General features: G+C 33.3%; 1 protein-coding gene across 3 annotated transcripts in view; it reads right to left on the bottom strand.

The window, feature by feature from the left end:
• LOC143356509 (putative aminopeptidase-2) overlaps positions 1–26,364 on the bottom strand; it is a 35,495-nt gene extending 9,131 nt beyond the window's left edge. Inside the window, exons 1-18 of one of the 3 annotated variants that reach the window (XM_076792255.1) lie at positions 25,920–26,364; positions 23,044–23,154; positions 22,126–22,531; positions 20,574–20,729; positions 19,430–19,898; positions 19,018–19,256; positions 17,742–18,109; positions 8,668–8,948; positions 8,390–8,577; positions 7,561–7,728; positions 6,887–7,039; positions 5,844–6,461; positions 5,465–5,623; positions 3,694–4,165; positions 3,072–3,310; positions 2,093–2,445; positions 1,293–1,570; positions 218–390 (exon numbers count right to left, since the gene is read on the bottom strand). In XM_076792255.1, coding sequence (XP_076648370.1) covers positions 218–390; positions 1,293–1,570; positions 2,093–2,445; positions 3,072–3,310; positions 3,694–4,165; positions 5,465–5,623; positions 5,844–6,461; positions 6,887–7,039; positions 7,561–7,728; positions 8,390–8,577; positions 8,668–8,948; positions 17,742–18,109; positions 19,018–19,256; positions 19,430–19,898; positions 20,574–20,729; positions 22,126–22,531; positions 23,044–23,137 — 4,814 coding nt within the window. In that variant the 5' untranslated portion in view covers positions 23,138–23,154; positions 25,920–26,364. Of the gene's footprint in view, positions 1–217; positions 391–1,292; positions 1,571–2,092; positions 2,446–3,071; positions 3,311–3,693; positions 4,166–5,464; positions 5,624–5,843; positions 6,462–6,886; positions 7,040–7,560; positions 7,729–8,389; positions 8,578–8,667; positions 8,949–9,767; positions 9,928–17,741; positions 18,110–19,017; positions 19,257–19,429; positions 19,899–20,573; positions 20,730–22,125; positions 22,532–23,043; positions 23,166–25,919 lie in introns of those variants that run through there. The other 2 variants (XM_076792254.1, XM_076792256.1) reach the window with 2 other exon arrangements.
• Positions 26,365–27,719: the final 1,355 nt, after the last annotated feature.

The following is a 27,719-nucleotide window of genomic DNA, read 5'->3' on the forward strand; positions in this document are numbered from 1 at the left end:
GTATAAAAGGATTTCGAGATATTAGCAAAAATAGGGTTTTCACCCCCAACTTTGAGGGCTACTTTTACCCCTTAGATATAAACCATTGCAGATAAAAACAAATTATATCCTGTATAAATTCCATTCAAATCGGTTTGTTAGATTTGGGTGATGTTCCTTGTTAGATCGAAAATGAATTCGTATAGGAGCTATTAATTCTGTCCCCGTAAATACGAACTTTGTTTCAAGCAGGAATAAGTTGGCGGCATTCTTTTCACAATCTCCAATTCCCATATCGCAAGCCCATTTGCGAAGCTGTATCCTTAAAAGTTTTCTTTGGTGTGTATCTCCTTTGCGTTCATAGAAACCCAATCGATTATATATTGGACCGATGATTCCAGTTACATATCTCTGTAACAAGTGATTGTATTTGCGATAGCGAAACCTTCTTTTTATACATTCGTACGAAAAACTCAAAACATTTAATAGCAATACGGATAAATCACGTCAACGATAAAGTAACCGCGTCCATATTTATTCTCACAATACTAGTGCCTAACAGTAATCTCATAGCATTATACTAGTACGGTAATATTTCGGTAGACTAGGTGCACCAATAACTATGACCACCATGAATACTTCTGTTATTCGTAATAACATGAAAACATTATATGTACAAAACCTTTAAAGAAATCAGGGTGACCTTGAAATCTCTGAAACGCCTTCACTCATATGAAATATGTGCGCATCACAATATTTCCCCTCCTATACCATGCAGGTTTTGCGTATATCATTTTTTCAAATTATTGCAAATAGCGGAAATAGTTAAGGTGGTCATAGTTATTGGTCCATCCTATATGTGAAAAGTTCGAGATCGAAAAGTCACTTATATCGTGTACTGAAGTACAGACACTACGTATTCTTTGGACTCTTGCCGTTAGCGTTGGACGTAAAAAAGGAGGACACCCCAAAAATATTGTACTCCCTTGAAAAGGGTGATTTCTCGGTCCATTTCAAGTAACTTTTTCCTTTGCGAAAATGTTCCCCGTGGCTTTGTTAAGGAGTTATTAACGAAAAACACGGACCAATCAGGGTGTGGCAGCGATGGACAGGTTTCGGCTTGGCCGATTCCCACGCCATGCTCAACGCTTACGATGGCTGACTATTGGCTTTAAATGGCTGACTACCGAAATTACAATGCCGAGATATTACTGTACTACAACAATCATTAGTATAAACTGAATGAAGCATTGTAAAAATAAATATTTAATTCACGCTAACACAGGAAACTTTTCATAAAATTAATATCGTACTTTGAAAGCACCGTGCGCATCCCTGCCCTCGAAGTGTCTACGCAGGAAGGTTAATCCGGTGAAAAATGCTTTCAATGGAACGTAGTGTGTTTCGTTAACCAAATACTGTGTCGCAGACAGAACCATGTCGTAATCGACATCACCTGTTTTACCAAAGTTCATTAAATCATCGACGATCGCAGCTCGATTGATTTCATGAATATTTTTATGGTTTCCAGATTTCAAGTAACCGATTAATCGCTCCCAATAAGCGGTGTCATAATTTGTGCGATAGAATCCTGTAATGAAGTATTAGTTATTTTTCTGTATCGTATGATATAATTAGATTTTGCTTAAAAAATTAATTATAGAGAGGCCACTATAGTGGCCAGGGTTAAACTAAGGAATTTTGCGTGACTTGTTGGTTGTATATCAATTTTTCATAAAGAAAATTCAAGTTAAAGATGGAAAAATTCCGGCCCCCTAAAGGTTAGAGAATTTCCAAACGCCGTTGCATTTAGAAACAACTGCCTATACAGCTCCTATATCTTCAAATGCACGGTCTAATCTTTACTTCAGGAATCCTGTAGATTTTGGCGAGAAAATGGCCCGGTAGGAGATCGGTAGTTCTAAAGTGATGCGTGTGTAAAGATGTGCAATTTTCAGCGTTTTTGACAGGAAAGGGCGTCGCCATAAGGGTTAAACTAAATTGACGGTGAGTAAAATTGCTTCGATAATAGCTGCTAAGGGTTAGCGCGACAGATACCAAAATATCAGATTCACTTTCATGGAAGTCATTAAAATGGAAATTTCTTGCTTACCCATTTGTCGTACATTAAACACGAATAAATCTGATGCGTTATGTGGAAAGGCAATTGTTTCGCTCAATCCGGTCAGCCAATGATTTGTTGTCACATTTTCGAAATTCGATTTTCCGGCAATCGCCCACGTGATAGGAACATGCCAGACACTGGTAAGATCTTCTCCGTCAGTTAGAAATCTTTTTTGGGTCAAAGTCAATTGGTTGCGATTCATGCTAACGTGCACTACAGGATACCCAGTTTGTGTGGTCCACGAGTTCATGATATCGTGTATCGAATTCTTTAGTTTGTTATCGGTGATTTCTTGTTTGAAGGCATCGAACAAATCTTTTGGTGTAGCTACGTCGTATTCCCTACGAAATCAAACAATTGAAGAAGCATTAGTGAACGTATTAGCTCGACCCGTACAAAGTGAACCATAATTGGTGAAACGAAGAAGTGATTTTTAACAGAACAACTTTTTTGTATGGATTTCCCATTAATTTTGTACGAACATCTTCCGAAATTGAGCAACAGAATCAACCTTCGTTGACACTTTACCAATCGGAAGCCTATTAGTAGGTCTTTTAATTCTTTGGTTTTTTTAGCTATAAGTAAATAATAACTACAGGAAAAGTTATTCCATTACATTTCATTAATTCGAAAAATTGATGAATTACGAATGACATGGTTGCTTTTAAATAATTCATTGAGCAATTATCCACTGTTGATCTTCGATTTTAAAAAGACTGTAAGAAAATTGCCGGCAAGTAAAGTGTTGAAATTGTAAAACAGTATTTTTTAAAAATTGTTTATTTTCGCATCAGTTTCAAAAGAAAAATTTCTTCAAGACGATCTAAGCTGTAATATTGCACTATCACTTTAGTTTAAACATTCGAGATTCGTTTATTACGGAAAATTTAATTGAACTGTAGTTATCCTAATGGGTGCAACATTTTCATGCATATTCAATATACTTTTGAATTAATTTGCAACCTACCGCTTCTTGAGGTAATTTTCGAGAGATTTGAAGAATACAGCATCACCTAATGCCGCTCTTATCATTCTGAGCACACTGCCTCCTTTATTGTAAGATATGTTGTCAAATATTGCTCGAATTTCTGCTGGGCTGTCTACATCGTGTGTCATGGGGTGGCTGGTTACAGAACTGTCTACATTAAGGGCTGTGTGGACTTGGTCCACTACGAATTGAGATTCTAGGGACCAATCTTTCATTACCTATTACAAAGATGTTTTCTTTTTTTTATCAGTTGTAACAACAATTGGTATTGGTTATATTTATATCAATGAATGTTAAATTACCGATGAATAATTTACTATTTTTAATTTTAACAAAGAATCCGTGCACCTTTCAAAAAGAAATAACTTTTTCCGAATCGGTTGAAATGATTTCAGTATTTTCGAAATGTTAGAAGGATTAGTTTACTCGATAACGTATAGAAAAAGTTATTTAAAAATTACTGTTGCTCGAAGTGGCGAAGAAGAAAGTACAGGTCACGTGTTATGGACATATATCGAGAAAATACTGTAGCCATTTTTGTCATAAATACATAAAATCAGCAATCCAATTGAGAATCTAAATGAATACGTTTGATACTCACAGACTCTGTGCCAAAGTATTGGAAGTATCTGGCAAAACCCTCGTTCAACCAGGTGTAGTTCCACCAGGCAGGGCTCACCATGTTTCCAAACCATTGATGAGCGATCTCATGCGATATAACATTAGTTATGGATTGCTTTGTCGGGAGCGTAGATTCACCATCCAAATATAACAAATTCCTTTCTTTGTAAGTTAGTACACCCCAATTCTCCATTGCTCCCGACACAAAGTCTGGTAGCGCTGTCATGTCGAGTTTATCAAGTTGATATGGAATATTTAGTGATTTTTCGTAATACTGCACAATCGGCTGCATGACGGACAAAGCGTAGTGTGTTTGATTAATCGCATTCGGCCTGGCCCAGACTGTGTATCTTTCATAACTGGTTACACCTTCGAAATCGGAGACAATCAGGACCACAAGATAGGTGGACATTCTTGGCGTTTCTTTGAAGGTTATTGTTTTCTGTCCGTTTCTATAATACAACAGAAACAATAAACGATGTTTGATAATCTTGAAAGTGCTTGATTCGGTAGCATGTATGCGACAGTGCATTAAACAAGCTTTAAGATTTAGCATGACACTTGACTCTAACGTAAACAGCAAGTATTCTCGTTACATTGAAAATGTAGGATTTCGTGCCGCAATACAGCATTTGTGGCAGACGTTGCTGCATTATTGCATTTTAATGAAAAGTGCACCTGAAAGTTATCGCTTGCTTGTACAGTAATGTACAGTAATATCTCCGTAAATATCGCAAATCTGTCTACCATAACTGACAAAATTTTATCGCCACCACTAGGGGGATCCCCCTTGGAACCAGTCAAGCGATGAACACAATCACACTCATGTAACTGAAGCAAAGCATTGCTACTTTTCTAATTTTTTAATTAATTTTTTATGAAACTTTTACCATCGTAATCGCCTCCTTTTGCTGATTAAAATGACACCGAATACGATACAATTACGATCATAATTTCTCATGTAACAAACGATTGAAGTTTCGGACTTCGCATTTATGGCAGAGACACGAATTTCGTACATGTGGGGTCCGAAACTTTAATCGCTTGTTACACAAGTAATTATGATCGTAATTGTATCGTGTTATGTGTCATAATAAAAAAAAAAATACACGAGACGAATACGATGATAAAACTTTCATTGATGAAAAACCAAAAATAAGGAATTTTGATTTTTGAGTTTAAAGGTTTCGAGCTGGCACGAAACTTTTTCTTTCTCTTCTTCTTCAATCTTCTTTCTCTTTCAATCACTGTTCTTCTCTACATTGACTACAAAGAATGTAACACCTCTAGTAGAACTGTCGCTCGGCAGACCCGATAATACGACAATTATGGAGATAGAGATATTGCAGAAGTTTACTGTGTCGATACTGTCAATGCATTATCAAAAAAAAAGTTGTAGAGATTGGTTTCAGCCAATTAAAAATTACGATTTCGATGTGAAAGACTGTATAATCTCTATTCGAACAAATGATTCTTATTTGACAAGGGAACGGCAGAAACTGATTCAAGTACCTAATAGAATTAAATATGTAAAAAAAAAATATAATTTCTTTAAGGGGGTCTTCTGTTTTAGAACCTTGAAAAATCGATTTTCCTTTTTTTTGCATTTCTTTAAAGCTTAGATTTGAAAATCTTCAAAACGATTTTACTGGGCGATGGATTTCTTAACAACTCATAAAATAATAAATTTGTTTGCTAGAATAAGCAACGTAATATAGATGAATAAAATTAATGTATTTAATGTTACATACTGGTGTCTGAGTACTGTATCCATCTGTGTATTACTGATTGCATCGTATCCTTCCTGTACAGTGACCTTCATCGTGAACTTTGCTTTCATAGCTGGCTCGTCAAAGCAGGGGAACATTTGTCTAGCACCTACCGGCTCCATTTGAGTAGCAGCTATCCACCTGCCAACAAAAAGAGATAGTTTAATCTACAGTTATACTTATTTTAAATTTTACGTTATTCGATCTGAACCAAATACGACCAAATATGATTCTCGCCTTTCATGAAAGTCCTTGATTTTTGTTAGTCACACGCACTATTAAATTGCGCTTTAGATGTACCGTTTCAAAATGAAATAAAAGACTTAAAAGATACGTGAATGCAGTGTACTTTTAATGTTACCTTGTTTGACCCGAGTCTGTCGAGTACCAGCTTCGATAGAATCCCCGCCCCTTGTCATTTATTATGCCATCGAACGAGATGTGAATCTTCACAAACTGTCCAACTGTCAATTCTTCGTCAACTGTTATACTCAAAAAGTCGTATTCCTTAGTCGTGTTTATGTCTGTAACCTTGATCTGTCTGTTGTTAACAGAGACTGCCACATTTTTATCTATATTCACCGCAGAATGCAAGACTATGGTGTTTGTCTTTGCTTTGACTTCTGCAACGATGTCTACTTCTCCAGTGAATGTGAATGCATTGATAGATGGTGTGACATGGATTGAGTATGTTGATGGTGCAAAGCCTCCTGGCAATCGGTGAGATGTCTGCTTTGGATCTTTCCCGTTACTATTGTTACTCTTCCGTATCCAGGACATTATATCATTCTGGTTTTTGTTGAACCAAAGTAATTCGTATTTTGCAATTTCGAGAGAACTATTTAGGGAGCTTGCAATGTCTTTGAATTCCGTTCGGTGAGTCTCGATTAGGTTTTCAAATTTATCAACCGCTTCCTGTGTCGCGAAACCTTGCGACGCTGTTGACAAGACGCTGGCGATGTTCCCTGGTCCGTTATTACTGCAACAAATATGGCGATATTGGAAATGCGTGTAATAAATAATACCTATCTACCTTCCTAACACCGTATCTACCGGAAGCCTATTAGTAGGCTTTTCAATAATTATGCTGTAACAAATGGCTTAAAAATCTTCTTTTGCACAGTAATCCGAAAGGGATTATGTTATTGAGTTGCTTATGATTGTAGTTTCTGTGGCTGTTGAAGGATCTATTAAAAAATCCTCAGCTGTAGACTTTAAAAAATTATGGCATAATCAACGGTAGATAATGCGTTAATGGACAGAGTGGTCCAATAACTTTGACCACCTTCCGTTACTTGTAATAATATGATAAAACTATAAATAATTGAATAGTAAATGTGAAAGTTTCAAGACATAGATGTCGTTCGAGAATGTATTTCATAATTTTGCAGTTTCGATACGTACTATTCGCTCATCTTTTTATGGAATTTCTGGACAAAGTCCAAAACATTTACTGCGCCATCATAACCGGAACCGGAAACTGCAGAGAACACGGAAGCACTGTCCTGTCGGCGAATTCTGCTTTCTTCTAAACTCTTGAGTGCGTTTAACATGTATCTGGAAATACGAAAAAGATTCAATGACACGCATACGACGGTTACATCGAAAATATTTACTGAAATGCAATTTCGTTAAGAATTTTCTAAAAATTTAAATCATAAAATATGTATGTATAAGGTTTTCAGCCCATTTTCGATGGCTGTTTTGTTTTCTAAACAGTAATATCAGCTGACACGAATTATGGGAGAATAGCCAAAGGGTCCCAAAGAAACCCCTTTGTGACAAGTTTCAACTTTCTATTTCTTCTGATCTGTTCAACAAAAAATCACGAACAAATTCGTGAACATTCTACCTAATGGCACACATGACAGTGAATTATTTCGAAATTTTTGGTTGCAAAATCGATTTTTAATATGTATAACAAGTTACAAGAGGCACTTTAATACCAATATACTAATTATGTTCGTAATACTTTGAAGAATTCAATGCAATAGACAAGATGAACAATAAATGGATGGTTCAATAAAAATGGTTCGAAATTATTATTTTAACGTGTTTGATCATGAGATGTGTTTTACCTTTCTCGAAGAGCAGGATCTTCCGTACAACCGAGACCTTGCATTATGTCTGCCTGTTCATTAGCTGAATTTGAATTGATGTATTTGTTCCACAAAAATTCCCAATCATCTTTGGTTCCATGTCTAATGGCTGTGCAATAAGCTACAGCCCTTTGGTTAGGTTTAATTCTGCGAATATAATAAACACGTATAGAGGTCGTATGGCCATATAAATACAATTTTTTGTAAGTATTAATTAATAATTTTCAGCAATTAAATATTTTCTAATTATACATATATGAGTGACTGAGTGTGTTAGAATAAATGTGTGTCTTTTAGTTTATATATTATTCGATAAAATTATTATATTATTACCTAAGCGAAAATACACAAATTGGGAACACTTAAGAATGATTCATACTATAAATTATTACATAACATACAGGCTATCCCATCTGATTGGGGCAGCTTAATTGCTTCACATCTTATGGCTAATAAACGAAGTATCATAATAAAATATGATTGGATTTCAAAGTGTAAACATTATGATAAGTAAAAATTGTAAGCAAGGCCACATGTTTCAAAATTGTTTAAAGACAACGATTTTCATTAAAATGAAATTGTTTGCTTTTATTATGATCACTATATTATGATAGGATTCGATTTTACGAGTTACTGCTTTTAAAAAATGCCGTCGTCTTGATAACTGTATATAAACTAATCTTGAAGTGTAAAAATCACGAAGCTCAGCATTTATTGTTCTAAACCAGATGATTCTATCAAATAGCTTACTATGTGTTGGAATTCTCGAAATGTAAAAGACTAACAAGAAACGTCAACACTTTCTTACGTTAAATTATTAGTTGATCTCCATTTTTGAAATTCTTTTGTAAAAGTTTCTATGCATCCTTTGTGACCATAGTTGCAAGCCCACTTATTCAGTTCACTCCTCAATAATACCGTTAATCTGTCGTCGTTCAAACGGTCCACGTAACCAAGATTTTTGTATATATTTTCGATTAGTGATAACACAAAAACCTGCAATAATTCATGAAATAAGTCAGCGTTGTTTTGTAACATGTATGTTGAATGTATGTTGAATTATACCTAGAAGCGTATCAAACGAACCTTAAACTCTTTGTAATAATCCTGATGACCAGAGAAACGTCGATCAAGATAAGTTAAACCAGAAAAGGCCGACTTAAATGGCAAATAATTCGTCTCCTGTCTGAGATACTTTAAACCGTCCAGAGCTGTTTTATATTCCAGCAAACCAGCTCTTGCCAAATTCAATAAATCATCAACGATAGCAGCTCTGTTAACATCGCTTATGCTTTGATAATTTTTGCTGTTCAGGACCTCGATGATACGATACCAAGAAGCATTGTCGTAATTTACCCGGTAGAAACCTATAAAAATGACCAAGAAATACAGTAATTATATAATTTTTTCAAACATTTCGGTCCATTAATGTGCAATAGATCTACTACGAGACCATCAGCATTTTAAATAGATCAATTCATAATCACATTATCAGATATTTTTTATCCCTAAAAATCATAGACAATACATATGATACTACTACTTTAGCAGTGCGATTATTTATACTTCCATCAATAGGTAATATCGTTTCATGCATGTGCGGTGTTATATTTGCTTTCTACTCATGCTTGCGTGTAGAATTCCAAAGAATAATCGTGCATAAATTTGAAATGTTTAAATCGTTACTTTTACTTTACCTTCTGGATTAAATAAAATCTTGGAAATTTTTAACAAATGCTTCAGTTTCTTCTTTTATAAATTCGACTTTTTACAGTCGCGAGCAATTGTCGCAGCCAACTTCACCATCGAGCATTAAATTGTTTCAATGAAAAATTTAACAATACAACAACATAAGTGAGCTTAACAGTAACATTTAGTATTATAATATTACTATTTTGCATTATTTGTTTTACACATTACTATTGTGATCACTAAATCGATTTTATAGAAAAGTATAGAACAAATTTATTTGTACAGTGTTAAGTGATATATTCTTGTTATTTCAATTATTCGAATAAAATCAAACAAACTATGGGGTCAACCATTCCTGTTTACTGTGTGCTACTTAAAACAATCACATCATTTCATTTTCATTTCACTTTCATTTTTTCTCCTGATCATGTGATCAGTCTTAATATTTATAATCAACGAACCTAAGCATGAAATTTAATCATTTCTTTGATTACCTTCTGCCTTATCAGTATTGCTGTCCGTAGCTTGATTTTCATGGATGGATAAGGTGAAACCAGTGATTAGAAGTACAACCCACAAGATATTCATGATAAAAGATCACTAATTTTTATCGATTTCTTATTTCATTACGTTAATTTACGAAATTTTTGTATACAAGCAATCATTATCAATTGACTAGAAGAAAATGAGGTCCACGCTGCACACATTCATCGCTTTTATAGCTCTAGACTTATCGAGTACTTGTATCTCACCACTTTAGAAGAAGTGGGATATGCAGTAGCCTATCAAAATTGAACGATGAACGTCTTATCGATTCTCGACGTTGTGTTTACGTAATTAAAAAAATCCTGACACTTTTCATGGCAAAGATTGAAACTATGCTATACTGATTTTCTAAAAATTTTCGACGAATTGCATTCAAAGTTCTGTTTCTTAAAACATAGGGTAAGGGACCCAATTACTGTGCGGGTATCAATTATTATGCCTAGATTAATTATACTTATTATTTAAAGCACAATGAATATTAAAAAAGAAATATTACATTTTCTTCATTAAAATCAGTTAATATACATATATCTGTTATATATCTCTTTTTAAATATTGAATATACTTTAAACATAAGTATAATTAATATAGTCACAATAATTGGTACCCCAACAGTAAGTGGGTCCCTTACGAAGGGAATTTGTTTCGGGACAACAAAAAACAACTCTTTTCCAGTGCCGATGATGTTGTATTAGGTGTGTGCAAAAGTTTTAGTCGTATTTTAAATTTTCTTTTATTTATACACGACATACGAAGCATGTTACCAGTCGATAACGAAAATAGTTATTTGGACACATCGGTGGCAAATAAATATTTGCACAAAATTAGAAAAGACTAAAACTTCTGCACGCACTGAATAACATACAAATAAAACGAAATTAATACCGGAAAGTTTAAAAAAATTAGCCTTTTTACATATCAATTTGAAATAGCATATAGCATATATGTACATGTAGTTTTAGTGAATTATTTTTAACCAATCAATTATCTCTTATGATTTCTTTATTTCGTACTGAGGAGTTTCAAAACTCTCCAAAAGCAAAATACGTAAAACCGCATGATTGTATTCAACAAAGTTAGATCGGCACGTGCTTCAGGTGCTCGAAATTCTTGGGAATCCCGATATTTTCGAGTCCCAAAATATCTTCGAGACTCACAACAAACAGTTTATTACAAAGTTCATTTTATCCTTATACTAGATCTAGGACGCACTAGAAGTGACTATTTTACACAATTGTTTCGTCTGATTTCTTCAAATTTTTAGCGATTTTTATTGTAATATCCAAAAAGCAAATGAACACTACATTTGCCATTCTCGAGAAATTCTCGATATCTAAACTATGATGATTTCGTTAAAAAAATAGTACAACAATATAGTTGGACTCATTTTGATGCTGGAAGCCTCTGTTTTTCCATTCATCGTTTTGTCTAAGATATCGGTTGCGTAATATAATGACTGGAGAAATGGAGACGCTTTTTTGTTTCAAAATATTACAAATTGAAATGCATGCAAAAACATTGAAAAATTTTTCTCGTGACTGAAAGAATCGTAGATTTAGAGATTGAAGCAACAATTGCTTAAAGCTTGATCTACTTTAGATTATTCTAATTCAAATATTGCCAATTTATCGAGAATCGGAAATATAGTGTTTAAATATTATACTTTTTGGATCCACTGTACTTTGACTAATTTTTTTTTGTATTCTTAATAGTGGCGAATCACAAAATTTGGAACCCGTTATTTTGAATGTAACAATTTTTAAATGTAGGAGAAAGGAGCTGAATTTAGATTAACGCCTATGTTGAATTTAATTTATAAATCGTAGGCACTGGTGCAAATTACACTACTCCCCGCTAATACTATTAATAGACCTATGTAAGAGAATTTACTAATAAACATCGTTTAATAAAGTAAATTTATGTCGTCGACTCTTAAAAAATTACGACTGTCTATGTACTCTAGTGCGGCGGAGTAAGTCAATATTTCGTGACTATCGTAAAGCACGTTTCAGTCTCTAATTATCGGCTATGATGAATCGATTCTTTTATCATTTTTATCTGTGACCATTGATACATTACGAAAGGTTTAAGTACTTTAATCGAGATCAATATGATTAATCAGCAAAATTTGATATCTTGGAGACGTATTGATTCGTTATCGTGCAACTGATAGGAGAGCGATATAATTAATTAATTCTTTGTATACTTGTAATCGGCAATTTAAGCATAATATTTTAAAACGAGAAGCTTTTCGATAAGGGAAGATACCTTGGGTAAATACGGATCAGGAAACAATCATTTCTATCAATATTTATTTAAGAACACTGCAGATATGCTTTTGTTGTATCGCTACAACGCCGTCTACATAATTGGTATGTTAGAAATGAAGAGATACCAATGTCGTATCTACAAATCTACAAACCCCGACTGCGCAGAAGATATACAGTGGGGAATAAAACTGAATCGGTGAAATCATTTCTTCAAAAAATCATGTTTTTTTGTTTTTGGCTACTGAAACGATTAATGTTATAATCCTGTTTGCTAGTTACAGTACTTTATTCCTGACTCAATTTTGCACTAATCCAAAATCCTAACAAAAAGATTTGTTTAATATTTAGTCTAACGACCTCTGATAAAAAACATCAACAATGACAAGGTCATGTACATATATCTACATCCACCAGTCATGAAATTTAGAAAATATTAAATAACCCCAACAAGAAGTATAACCTGTAAATACGCGAATGACATCCCAGCTGTCGGTAACATACTAAGAAAAATGCAATTAATTGCATATTACACAAGAAGCTGTGAGGGTTCGTATAAGGAATACAATTAAAAAACTAGGAATGGAAGATAAGAGGCCCAGCTTAAGCGACTATCGTAGTTCTGGCAATGAGTAGCAATGGATTATCATGATATACTTGTTCACTTACACAACAAAACTACGTTGTCACAACAAAATCATCGGTTCTGTTATGGCTACCTTTATGGAACGCGAGGAAGATCAACAAGTTATATTGTAGAATACACATAGACATTTTTGTTTGTATGGAATCGTGGTTAAAGCCTGAGGAAAGCTTACAATTCGCGTCTGGTGGCGGATTAGTAATTTTCATACGAAAAATTCGAGATTTTATAAATTACCCATTTCAAGGTAATCGACGATACAATTGATACTTGCTGTATTCAACTTGCTAATGTAAATCCTTCCTTTAAAATAATGGAATGCTATAGAGCAGGTTTGAGCAACTTGCGGCTCGCGAGCCGCAGACAGAGTTGTGCTAATTCAGTGACGTTGTAATGCAATTGCCCAATTGAATTACATTTTATTTCAATTATATAGTAATTCAACTACGTCGTAACTGAATTACATAATCCAAACCTTTCAATTAATTAAATTATTAATTATTTTAATAAGATGTGTAATTGAAATACAATATAATTAAAATACAGCTCTCCAAATTATACAGGGTGAGTCACCAAACGTTAGCACCTCAAATATCTTTCTTGTTTCTAAAGATACGTAAAATATGGTAAGGACAAAGTTGAATGGTACAATGGGGCTGACACGATGCAAAAAAAATTTTGTTTTTATGTCATTTTTTTGGAGATATCAAGGTCACCTTGACTTTTTAAAATGGAACCACCCTTTTTTAAACACTTACAATGATAGTCCCTTTCATTAGGAATTCAGTGACTATAATTAGTCCAAGGTCATTCAAGGTCAAGGACAGAAAAAACGTATAAACTAAAATATGGAAGCAGAATACCTGTATTTTATAAATGTTCGAAATGAGGGCCGTCTGCGTCGATACATTGTTGTTAACGAGCTCTGAAAGAATGTTGAACTCTGATAAGTGTATCCGACGATATTCGTACATGCTGTGATGATACGCTGACGCATCTCTTCAACTGTTGTTGGAGCATCCGTGTACACGGTCTCTTTTAGCAGACCCCATAAAAAGAAATCCAGTGGATTTAAATCAGGCGAACGTGCTGGCCATGAAACTGTTCCGCCTCGTCCAATCCATCGGTTTGGATATCGAGAATCCAACGTTTCTCTTGCTACTCGTGCATAATGAGCAGGACAACCGTCATGTTGGTGCCACATATCGTAGCGATTTTGTAAAGGGACATCTTCTAACAAATTTGGCAGATCTTATTGCAAAAATTGAGCGTATTTCTGTCCCATCATCATTCCGTTAACGAAATATAGTCCAATTACTTTGTCGTTCGAAATACCACACCACACGTTTACGCTCCATTGTCTTTGATGATCAATTTCTCGCAGCCAGTGCGGATTATCCACAGACCAATAATGTGCGTTCCGTAGATTAATTGAGCCATGATTAGTAAATGTTGCTTCGTCCGTAAACAAGACATTAGAAAAAAATGAATGATTTTGAAGCAATCCCCATTGACAAAAGTTAATTCTATTTTGAAAATCATTCCCGTGCAATTCTTGATGGAGCGATATGTGGAACGGATGAAATTTATGTCGGGCCAGAATTCGTATTACGCTACTTTGACTTATGCCTGCTTCTCGGGCAATTTTTCTCGTACTCCGTGAGGATTGACAGCTATAGCTGCTAAAATATTAATTTCATTGTCTTCATTAGTCGTGGGATTCTTCCGTTTGTACTGTCTTGCATGTACACTTCCAGTACTTCGAAACAACCTGTACGTATTAGTGAAAGTATGTCTAGAAGGAGTGTTTCGCTCGGGGTACCTTTCTTCATAAAGTATTCGGGCCTGCACAGCATTTTTTCTACATTCACAGTAAATCGTGATCATATCACACTTTTCAGTCATCGAATATAACATAGCGGAATCGCGTTTGGAAACATACTGATAGTAAATAAGAATGCTGAATAACATTGAAGGACCTTAGTATGTTTACTTTAACTACGACCATAGTATGTTTACTATTTCCTACAAGTCTCAACCGTGATAAACGTATTATGCTTCCATATTTTAGTTTTATACGTTTTTTCTGTCCTTGACCTTGAATGACCTTGGGCTAATTATAGTCACTGAATTCCTTATGAAAGGGACTATCATTGTAGGCGTTTAAAAAGGGGTGGTTCCATTTAAAAAAGTCAAGGTGACCTTGATATCTCCAAAAAAATGACATAAAAACAAAATTTTTTTTTGCATCGTGTCAGCCCCATTGTACCATTCAACTTTGTCGTTGCCATATTTTACGTATCTTTAGAATCAACAAAGATATTTGAGGTGCTAACGTTTGGTGACTCACCCTGTATATAGCCCAGAACTTTGAAGAATTACCTCGTCCTTGTTCGTAATACGTCAAAGTGATCCTATTATTGGTTAGGGATAAACTAAAAACGTTCCTTTTTCAGTTTTTTGTTAATAGATAACGTATTTCATTTTACTTACATATAGTAGTAATGTTTGTTTAATCAGTCTCATTAGATGATTGTCGTTATTTTTTCCTTTAATATACAGGGTGTCCCACATAAATGGGAACACCTAAATATCTTTCGTATTTACAGTCCTATCAGAAAACTTCAGAGGACAAAGTGACACTATTGCAGGGGGCCATTTTAATGGTGAAGAAAAAAATTTTTTATGTCGTGTTTTTTAATGAAATTTCAAGGTCACCGATGTTTTTTTAAATGGAATTGTATATTTTTTACGATAGCATGATAAATAAAACAACAATAAAAACCTTAATTGTGGACGTTTAAAACTTACGTGTTTCAGCAAAGATTGCGCGTTGTTTACGTCGGGTTGACCTCTACATATCATAATAAATGTTCGAAATAGTTTTCATAGTAAACAGCGTATGTTTATGTTAGAGTATGTATCATTGAGATCGTTAACGTTATACTGTACATGAACGAATCGATATGGTTTTCACTTATGGCGAAAGCCACCAAGCTTTGAGGCAAGAGTACGTTTGTATCGTGAAAAATTTGTGAATCGTATTTGTCCTTCGTTACACGCATTTTCCGTCGTGGTAAAACAATTTAAATATACCGGTAGTGTAAGTTCTAAAAATCGTAATAAACGAAGAATTGTAACTCACGAAAAAAATAGAATTAATATCCTAGCTGTAGTATCTAATGATCCACATGTAAGTTTGCGACAACTCGAACAAGAGTCCGGTATTAGCAGAAGTAGTATTTCACGAATACTGCAAATAAAAAAGTACGATAAACCCACAACGCCAGAGGATATGCGGCAAAGGATTATTGCAGCATCTGCTTACGTCTCAGGAAATGGACAATGCCTACAGATCATTTATTAAAAGATTGCAACATTGCATAAATGAGGATGGTCAACATTTCGAACATTTATTATGATATGTAGAGGTCAACCCGACGTAAACAACGCGCAATCTTTGCTGAAACACGTAAGTTTTAAACGTCCACATTTCATCCGCTTCAACATGATTATTCTTGCTCAAGGTCATTTCAAGGTCAAAAAGGTGGTATCCACTAAATTTAGTTTTTTATTGTTGTTTTATTTATCATGCTATCGTAAAAAAATATACTATTCTATTTAAAAAAAATATCGGTGACCTTGAAATTTCATTAAAAAACACGACATAAAAAATTTTTTTCTTCACCATTAAAATGGCCTCCTGCAATAGTGTCACTTTGTCTCTGAAGTTTTCTGATAGGACTGTAAATACGAAAGATATTTAGGTGTTCCCATTTATGTGGGACACCCTGTATATATATATCGTAACCTAGGTAAAGTAGAGACATATTTCCCCTTTTTACTTTTTATATTTATGTTTGAAATTTAAAAAATTTTTAACGCAGAAGGTATTTCTGTTCATATATTATAAATTTATTAATAATAAATTCCTTCTGTTTGAAATCTTCACATCGATTTTTCAACCCCTTATTACATATTACTTTATTAGTCTTTAATTTTTAATTTAATTACATCGTAATTCGTAATTGACGTAGTTTAATTGTAAAGTATTTTATAATTGTACTCCAATTGCAATTACGAATTACATTGTAATTTAGTTGAATGAAGATCTGAATTATAAAGTATAATATGATTTAATTACAATGTTATTCAATTATTTTGCAATCATAATCCCCGGTGTAATTCAATTGTAAATCTGCACAAGTCTGATCGTAATTCGTAATTAATGTAATTTAATTACAAAGTATTTTGTAATTGTACTCCATTGCAATTACGAATTACATTGTAATTTAGTTGAATGAAGATCTGAATTATAAATTACAATACGATTTAATTACAATGTAATTCAATTACTTTGTAATTATAATTCCTGGAGTAATTCAATTGTAAATCTGCACAACTCTGGCCGCAGATGACTCGTCGCCCTATTCGTGCCCCCCCCCCCCCCACACCCTCCAAACTCCTGCAGAGTGTAGATGTACACGCATACATACATATATTCGCAGTCATGCGGCCACGCGAGGCAAATCGAAATGAAATAGCTAAAATTGGGGGAACCGGATAGATAGATGAAAATTAGAATCTAATATAATTTAATATAATCTAGAATTGCTCTACTACTGACAGCAATGTTGAGTGGCGTATGAAATTTTCAGAATGTGTGCAACTATTGTAATATAGATCTACAAGACGCATATTTTAAACTTTCCTTACGGGCTCAAATAGAAAAGTTTTGAAAAGTGCCAATGTTTTTATTTTTTCATGTAATTCTAACCAATTGCAATTTCTTCAAAATATTTTTTTTTCACGTTATTCAGTAAATCAATGCTTCTAATTGTTAAAAGAAGTGAAATCTTTGGTCCAATTTTGAAGAAGTTATTCCGATTTAAAGGGCGTTCGAATACTTTCGTGGACCACTAGTTTCCTTCGAACTGTTTCACGTTCATATAAACCAATTTGTCAATATGGTTTTTTCTTTTTGTAGAAAACATAATTAATAAACTACTCACCAGCTGATTGGACATTTAGTACTACCCATCCACGTTCAGTTCCCAGTTTGAAGGTATCTTGTTGTTTGCTTATCCAACGTGACACATTCACATGATCGAAATTTGGATTGCTTTCGCTGGCCCACGTGATGGGTATCCACCATGTGGAATTTATAGGAGTCGATTTCAAATTTCTCAATAGGAAGCGACTTTGGCGCACAGTAGCTATACCATTTTCAATGGAAACATTTAAAACTGGAAACCCGGACTTCGTTGTCCATGTTGACATAAGTTCGTTCACTGGAGCAACCAGCTTTTTGTTTTGACGATTAACCTCAGTTTGTAGCTCTATCCACAGATTCTCGGGTTGTGCCACTTTCTTTTCTTTGCTGCGATAGACGTATGTCGTGTTATTTTCATTTACAGGGACGAAGGTGTAGTTAACCTTTTAACTGGGGATGACGAGTTAATTCGTCATTCGAGTTCGCCATTTACTTTCTGAAACTATTTATTTTCTTTCCAACTCGACAAATAACTTCATTCATTCATTCTGTCATAGTATCTTGTATATTGGTATAAACTATTTTGTATTGATATTGATTGTAGCAAAATTATTTGTATTATCTCCATTTTACTTGTCCTTCGTTACATATTCGTAAGTGTTCATGATCGAAAAATCACCCAATTAAAAGGTTAAATTACTTTAAATGTAATGCATGTACTCATTTGTTAATACAGTAATGCCTCGATACATGTGACGGAGATGTGTACGATATCTGGGAAAAATTAATGCCTACTATCGTGGGCAGTAACACTTGAAATAGAGTAATTTTCATCGGCACGAATAACATTTTAATAAAATCTTATCTTATCTGTAACATAATTTTTATTTAATTTCTGAACGAATCCAGTTTCTTGCCATAATGACGCCGAAGATCATTTGAAGGTTAACGTATTATTCATGGTCGGATTTCTCTTTTCATCAGCCATAGAGCTGTTCTAATCAGCATACATATGTATGTCATCTAATTTTTAAAAACGACGGTAATCTTGAAAAATCGAAAAATATGACTTTGAGGAAATAATGTTCTTCATCGCTATAATTGCCCCGTTGAAACTAATATTTTTGATCATTACGTATGAAAGTGTATTCTCTTGTATCATATTTTTTCTTGTATCAATAAAAACGATGGGGATATCTCAGTTGAAAGTGTTACTCACAGTCAGTCTGAGGAAAAGTGTAATTACAATTTACAGAGTACATGCATTACGTCATTATAATAAATCGTTGTATTACTTGTGTTTTAGATAGTTTCGTAATACCGCGTCGAATATATCGTTGCCAAAAGCAAGTCTTATCATTCGCAAAATGCTTGCTCCTTTATTATACGTAATGATATCCCCAATTCCTTCCAATTGTGAGACAGTAAGAACATTTCGAGTCATTGGCTCAGATGATTCGACAGCATCTGCTGCGAGAGCTGTTTGATGCTGTTCTACAATAAATTGTTTCTCCATGTTCCAAGATTTTTCAATCTGCAAGATAAGTAACAATTCTATTTAGTTCTTAATTTTCTTTGTACGTACACTGTCTTTTATTTCTTTCATATCGCGTCATCTTTTTACGAAAGATTAAAAGGTAGATTTGATTAGCTCTCCTGTAGGTAGTATTATAATAATATTTCTTAATTACTGAAACTAGAAATTACCTGAGCAGTAGCGAAATATTGAAAGTACCTAGCGAATGCCTCGCTCAACCACAAATAGCTCCACCATTCGGGTGTAACTTGATTTCCAAACCACATATGGGTTAATTCGTGAACTATCACCGATGCTATGGTCTGTTTGGCAATGTCGGAAGACGTATTCTCGTCGTACAACATTCTTGATTCTCGGTAAGTGACCAATCCCCAATTTTCCATCGCACCCGCGGAAAAATCAGGAACTGCTACCATATCCATTTTCGGGAGTTGATATTCTTGTTGGAATAATTCGGAAAGATACTGGAGGGCTTGCGGACCAATTTCTAGGGCATATTTTGCTTGGTCTATTGCCTCAGGCCTGGCCCAGACACTAAAGTTACCTACTGACAGGCTTTTGAAATCTGAAATAACGGTAGCTACCAGATACGTGGACATAGGAATGCTATCATAGAATATATCCCAGTACATTCCATTCCTGTAACAATAAATAATTTTTTCTTAATTAATTTAATGCAAAATGTTTGCTAAGTGAATTTATCAATTTTGTCGGGAAGTAGATAGTATGTACTACTGTTGTTCACGTTTTTTTTCTTTCAAAAAAAGATCCAATAACACGTATCTTCTATTTTGATTCATGCGACGCACGTACAAGATTACATCAAAATAGATTAACAATTTGTGAGAAAAATTGCAAAAAATTGGAATATATGATATATTATTTAAACAAATCGAGGGTTTCTAACCCTCAATTCTGAGGGTTGTTTTCAGTCCTCCTACGTGTATCTCAACATTTTTCCAAAAACTATCCTTCACATATATCTCGTAAAAATTGACTTGTGTAATATAAAGATGCACCCTTGTCAATATAATAATAGAATAATTTAAATACAGTAGAACCTTAAAGAATAATTTAAATACAGTAGAACCTCGCTCGTTGCACGAAACGGGACCGAAAATGTGTGCAAATATCGGGGTTACACATACAAGGAAAAAGAGATAACCAATCCTATTGTCGATCTTCTTTTGTTTCTACGTAGACCGCAATTCCCACCACGAGTTCCAGACCCTTGAACACCTTGTTGTGGGAATCGCTGGTATGCAACGAATGCGGATTTCGTGCAATAAACGAGGTTCCTAGACAAGTACTTACGTGGGTATAGTCTCTTTCAACGGCATATTACTCAAGCACGAATACTCCTTTGATCTTAAAATCCGGATTCGAAACGTCGCCTTGAAGCTCGGTTCGTCGAAGCATGGAAAAGCATGCCTTGCATGTTTCGTTTGGAATTGTGTTGAAGCGAGCCACCTATGATATTTGTCACAATATTTATATTTGAATAACCAACGCCTTTTTATGATTAGTGAAACAAATGGGAGCCTTAGTTAATATGCACAACGTTATGCATATTTCACCAAAATTGTAAATTAAGGAACACAAGTATATATTGTTGTTACATAAATCAAGAAATCTGGAGAGTAATTATAAAATGGAATAATATTTTAGTATACTACACAAATAGATATACTACTATAATAAATAGTAATCTTTCGAACTGCAAGACCAACAATGATATAATTGCTTCAATTCGCATGTTTTTTTAATGAATTCATAAACTATTGGGTTGGAACAAAGGTTCGGAGCGTTTCTAAATTAAAATTCAAACATAAAATTAAAATATTTATTCAGAGATTTGTTCAATAACATATTGTCCATTCTGTTCTATTATCATTTGTCATTTTTGTGGTAACTTGTCGTGTTATTGAATAAACCTGTGGTAAGTATTTTAATTTTATCTTTGAATTTTAATTTAAAAACGTTAACTTTCGTTCCAACCCGATATATTGAAATTTGTTTGTTGATATCTGATAGTCGATATGTTGAAATTTGTATCACATGTCACATATTAGTAATTTACTTAAAAATGAGTTAGCGAAATATATTTATGTTATAATTGGTCACCATATGAGAAAGTTAACCCTTAATCGGCAAAGTGAGATTTTAAAGTGTGCATGAAAGCTTTTAAAAGAACAATATTTGGGTTATATTTATTTGAAACAAAAATTTAAGTTATTTTTGTCTCATTGTATTTACAACATTATGTAGCTTGTTTGTTTCAAAGAAAATGTCGAAATGTTACTGTCCAAAGAGTAAATTGAATGCTACGCATATCGAACTGGATTTGATCAGTTAAGAGTTAACTATGAAGGTGAAAATATCGTTCATTCAAAAAGAAAAGTGACACAAGTAAAAAAAAAGGAAATTTTACGGGAGAGCCATTTGAAAATAACCTAAACTTGCCAATTTTGTTTATTGTATATAACCAACTTAGAAATGTAAAATAATTTGTTATTTAAATACTGGGTTAATTGTCATGTACATTAGTTATGTGCGTTAGTTAAAGTACACCACAATTCATATATATATATATATATATATATATATATATATATATATATATATATATTATAATAATTTCTTTTACAAATATATTTTGAGTTATGTCGTTTTTCCTGCGAACAATTGTTGAAAGGTTGAATTAGAGTTCTGACGTTTTTACTGTGACAAGTCAGAGTGACTTCAAAGCTAGTGAACCAATAAAAATAATTAAAAAAATGTTTGAGCTGTATCGCTTTTCTTATGAATGAACGATATTAATGTGTATTTAAAATTAATTATTCAATGAATTTAGTAGAATCTTTACCTAATTTTTCCATTCGAATCTATATAAGAACTTTTATAAAATCCAATCATGTCGTTTCGGAGCATCCCGGAATAGTTAAAGTCGATAGATATGTTCGATCCCTTTTTCAAAGGATTCTTTAGTTTAATTCTGTACTTTTCTGTGTTCTCGATGAGTTTTGCATTTACTATCTCCAGCGTTGCACTTTTGTCATTTAAATACGATACAGATTTTAAGGGTATAGTGATGTTCCCATGATTAAGAATTATGGTATCGGTTTCTTCTTGAACCGTAGCATTGATCTGCGCGATCCCGTCAAATACAAAGTCATCTTCTAATTTTGGTATTAGCAGAATGTCATAGCCAATAGGAACGATCGTTTTTGGCAGTCGGAGGTCCAAAACATCATTGCCTCCCACCAATGTGCCTGTGCAATGAAAGTAGAATTATGATTGAAAATTAATATAAACATGTTATATTGCCTCTCATCAACATGTTTAGATACTTGAATAAGTTTCTGCCATTCTTTTGATACATAAAAGTCCGTTGTTTGAATAGAAAAATAGAAAGTATCATATTTTATTCAAAGTACAATAAATTCTTGAAATATGTCAACAACACGATTAGAAATACGTAAATACGTAAATATCCATAAATACAGTCCGAATGATATCGCGTTTGGTATCATCGATCGGTTTCGAACGCATAACATCATACCTTTATTTAAATTCAATGCAATTGATTAAAGATAACAATTGTGGTAGGCTTTAGATTTGATTTTCAAGTATCTAAGATCTAATATAGATTGAATTTTCATTCGTTGAAAAATTAAAGGAAATCAAATTATACAGATATATTTATACGAATGTTATGTTACTTGTTATTCTTTATAAGAATGTATTCAATAATTATAAGTTATTACAATATGTTAACATTCACCTGCAATGTTATTGGCCGTATCGCTCGCTCCATAACATCCCGCGCAAATCAGAATAAGAAGAATGATTGAACGATCCACCCAGGAGAAATTCATGATGTCTCGCCAATATTCTTTCCGTTTGCTAAATTCAATTACAGACAAGAAAATATAAAAATTTCCATAATTATCAAAAATAGAAAAATACATAATAATAATATATAATAAATGTCAGGTATATCATAAGAAAAATGTGGCAAAAGAAATAATTTGCTGTGTTGTCATATGGCAAGTCGATATCGTACGTAATCTGTACAAAAATACACAAAATTGATATAACTGATAATATGTGGTGAACTCTTATCGGTCAAACGTCATCTTGCAGATGACATTGTGCGCTATACATTTATGTACAGAGTATATTCGTCATTAAACATCGAAACGGTAAATCTTTACACTTAAGCATTATTGAACACGTACACCCATAAACACGGTATAGCAAACATTGATGAAAATGTTCAGATAACAATTTGACGAACGATAAGTCTTTAGATAAAAATGCATTGAGATAGTTTAATTATAAAAGTGACATGAATCATGATCGAAAATTTTACTTGAAAGCGTCCGATGAAATGAAAGTGTTGATGAAGTGTTATCAATATCTAAATCACCAATATTCTACAGATACAAACGTGCTATCAGTTTATCAGGCTTAAATACGTTCACGTGTAACTTTCTTCGTTTATTTTTATAACATCAAACGTGCTATTTTTTCAACAACAACTGCATGCTTGTTTAACTAACAATAAACTTCTCCCTGTTTCAAAACAGGTTGTACCTTAGTCTTGAATTGTTCTTCGTTCGAATGTAAAATTGAATTAATTTCTCATTTTCTTCTATGGCGTATCACTCCGTTAAAATATTTTAACTTATAGGCGGGGTGTTTTAGAAGGGTAAAACCCTAAAATTATTCACAAGTATTTCATCGACGTTGTCTCGTCCGCTCGTAAAACAAAATTAACCGATACCAGTTCTAATCGACAGTAAGATTGCTCGGAACTAACTTTGAAAACTGTAGACACATATGTACATATTCAGTGGCTCGTCTGCATTGCTCGTCGTCTTGCACGCGTATTCATAAGAAGATCATACTCGCCATGACCTTTTCATCATAAACATGCAGCTAATGAGATAACAACATTAGTGTGTTGTGTTACTTAACTCGATCACTATCTTCGTTTGTTTTGCTAATATCTGTATAATTAGAATACAAATATGATTATACAAATATGATTGAGAGTAGAATAGAAAATATATAATACAAATATCTGTAGATCTCTGAAATGTTACGCAGCAGGCTGTAACTGTGAGTAATATGCAAACAAATTTTATTATCTAAACTCAAAAAACAAGATCATGGAAATTATAATTTTCTGATCACATCGAGAACATCTCAATACCTTTTTTCAGAACTTTTGTCATCATTTTCGTGTTTGCAGTCCCCCATTGAAGAAAATACCACATTTATCATATTATAATTAAAGACGTCTTGCTTTCTTTAGACATTATTCAAACATGTTTGTATGTTTATAATGCCACTAAAATATGTACCTATATGTATGTATGTTGTGTTGAGGAAGGCCTACAAAATTATTTCAGGAATATTTCATTTGCATAGTTTGCACGATTAAATTGGAAGAAATTCTTAAAGTTGAAAATTCAAGTTTCTTTCGAAAATTAAATTTCTCAAAAACTGAGGGTGTTGGAGGAAAATCTGTTGGAAGGGTTCGTATTCAGTGCATCAAAATCGAAATGCGAAAAAGTTAAAATTCGTTGGACAATGTAATATATCGTGAGCATAATTTTTCTCGTTTATTTGATCTGCTTTCGAAATTGTTGCTTCATAACCGTTTCCTCGACGAATGGCATCGACAAAATTCCATGGGTTAAAGGACCCCTTCGTGTTTCGACAGAATAACATGTAAATTAAATTATCGATGTCTTTTAAATTATTATAAGTTATTTTCTTTACGTTTATTACTTCCTTTTTTTACAAAAACGAATGAGTTTATAAGTTCCTTTGATAGTATTTATACACTTTATTGCACACAATTAAAAGCAATAAATAATGGTTTGTGTAAAAATCGTCTTACTTCATTGGTTGGGACTTAATGGGTTAAACAGGTCTCTTTGGTATATGGACCTTCGTTTTTCGATTGTTAATATCTCGAAAACGAATTTTCAACTCATTAACTGATAGAAAAGCTTGAGCAACTTTAAACTACGATTTTATAGTTTGCAAATGTCATTGATATAAAGATAGTCGAATTCTATTTTAAGTATTGGATTACTTTGCAATCTTATCTCCAAAAACTTGAATTTTTCAACGTGTACATCAACTGAACTACATCAATAACGATATTGTCTACCAGTGTATCAATTACATCTGTGTTAAATTTAGTCAAGGCTTATTACATGTTTGTATAATTTTATCTGATACATGCTCCAAGAGAATCGCTATTTTCCAATGCTTGGATAGATCTTACATGCAAATGCATAAATTCAGGAATGTGCAATAAGAGTAAATAATTATGTTTACATTAAAATAGATAAAATTAAGTTATTTATTCATAGATTTATTCAATAATATATTGTCCATTCTGTTTTATTACTTTTCTCCCATTTCTGATGATTAAACCTATGATTAAACAAAAAAAATCTTAATTTTATCATTGAATTTTAATGTAAAAACGTTACGAACTTACATTACAATCAAATACAATAGTATTTTTACAATTCTTTGAATGGTTCTACTGTTTCACAGTTGATCTACTTATTTTTTCTACAAATGCAAAAAACCCGCAGTTTATTAATGACGTATACAGTTTTTGTGTCTTACATTGTCGATGCTGTTGTCTGTTAATTGTTCCTACAGTCTTCAGCACATCGTCTGTAGAACCACATGTTTCATGGAGAAGTAACTATCATCGTTGGTAGAAATGAGTTCCTCGAAAAAATGAAAGTGGCGATGAGAATTCCCGTCACGATTATTTCACTGCCACGAGCCACCGATCACTGGTCACATTAGAGCACGCGATCGATTGTCATACGATTCTCTTATCGATGTTATACACCGTAAAAAAAAAAGTAACTGTTATGCGAAGTATCAGCGTGAGGTGAGTATGTATCTCGATCACGCACGCTTCGCTCACTGAATGGCTGCTCCTACTTCTGAATGTTTCCCGTGTTTGTTTAGGATTAGCATCGTCGATTATCTTATCAGTTCCTTAATCAGTCACAATATTTGCGCTCTTTTTACCGCGATACTATAACCGTCGATAGAAATTAACAAATGATGGTATTTTGTTTAGAGTATTAAGGAATAGTGGGCACTGCAGCCACTTGCAATCGTCGAAAAGATTTTTGTAGCCAATATATGGGCACTCGAAGGAAAGGGGAATGATAAAACTGAAGCAACGATGTGCGGGGTCTTTCTCATTCTTGGTATCAATAGATATGACGACACAAATTGATGCATATATTCATGAACGTTGTGCAAGACTATTATAAAGACCACAAAATCTATTATAGATGGATGTGTAAATTATTTTAAGTAGCATTCGCAAATCAGTGTTAATGTTGCTCTTATTTTCTCATAATTTGAATACTAATTCCTGATAAAAATCTTTCGATGATCAAACAAATCAAGTGTATATCGTTCTCCACTTAATTCCCAATGTGAAAAATATGCACATTAATTCATCATTTTATTCATATATTTCTCAAATATCATTACCTCTTATACCACGTTCGTCTAATATGGTATATACTATTGTTACGAGCTCAAATAATTTGTTCAACAATCATGTTGACGATTGCGATCGAATATTTTCTGCCAGAGGCAGTCATTCATCTTTTATATTAGACACTAAAATGTAATGTAATTTCGTTCTAGTTTCAATAGTCGGGACTTTCTCTTCCGACGTGTGTAATATGATTTCAATAAACAATTTTAAACATATCGTTATTAAAAGTTACTATTACTTTACTCCTCTTCTTCTTGGTTGATATTAACTTGCCAATTCTTTGTAAAATCATTTAGTAAAACTTTATTCAATTGTAATACAATTTTTCTTACTTGTACATTTAAAATATCATTTAATATATGCACGCAAGCGTATACGCGCATACATACATACACATATACATATACATGCGTATCTTTCTTAACAAAAATAATGTGTCACTGATAAAGCAAGAAATGCGAAAACGACGTTCGTAACTACTTGTTGCAAAGTCTTTTTGCGTGGAACGATTATTTTCTTATACTTTTGTTCATCGTTATTGTAAATATCCATTCGTTACTGCACGCATATATTTCTCGTTTTCTGTCAGCATTTCAATGATATTGTAATAGTCGTTTAATGCAGAAAATTCGCTCTTTCCTCTCATCTTTTCACAACTCGTTTCGCAAACAAATACATAATGTATTTACCATTCCAGTAAATGATAATTACAATCCAATTGTTTCTTTATTGGAAAGAATTGAATTTAGAAATTTTAAAAATATGTGCCACTCGAACCATGTTAAGTTAAAACATATCGCTGAAAGAGAAGTTTTTTAAATTTTCTAACTGTGTTTTTTTTTTGGTTTCGTCTAAAAAGAAAATTAGGTGTACGTGGAATGTTTTCTTACCCG

Source organism: Halictus rubicundus, chromosome 8 (genome assembly GCF_050948215.1).
Source record: "Halictus rubicundus isolate RS-2024b chromosome 8, iyHalRubi1_principal, whole genome shotgun sequence".
Classification (NCBI taxonomy): Eukaryota; Metazoa; Arthropoda; class Insecta; order Hymenoptera; family Halictidae; genus Halictus; species Halictus rubicundus.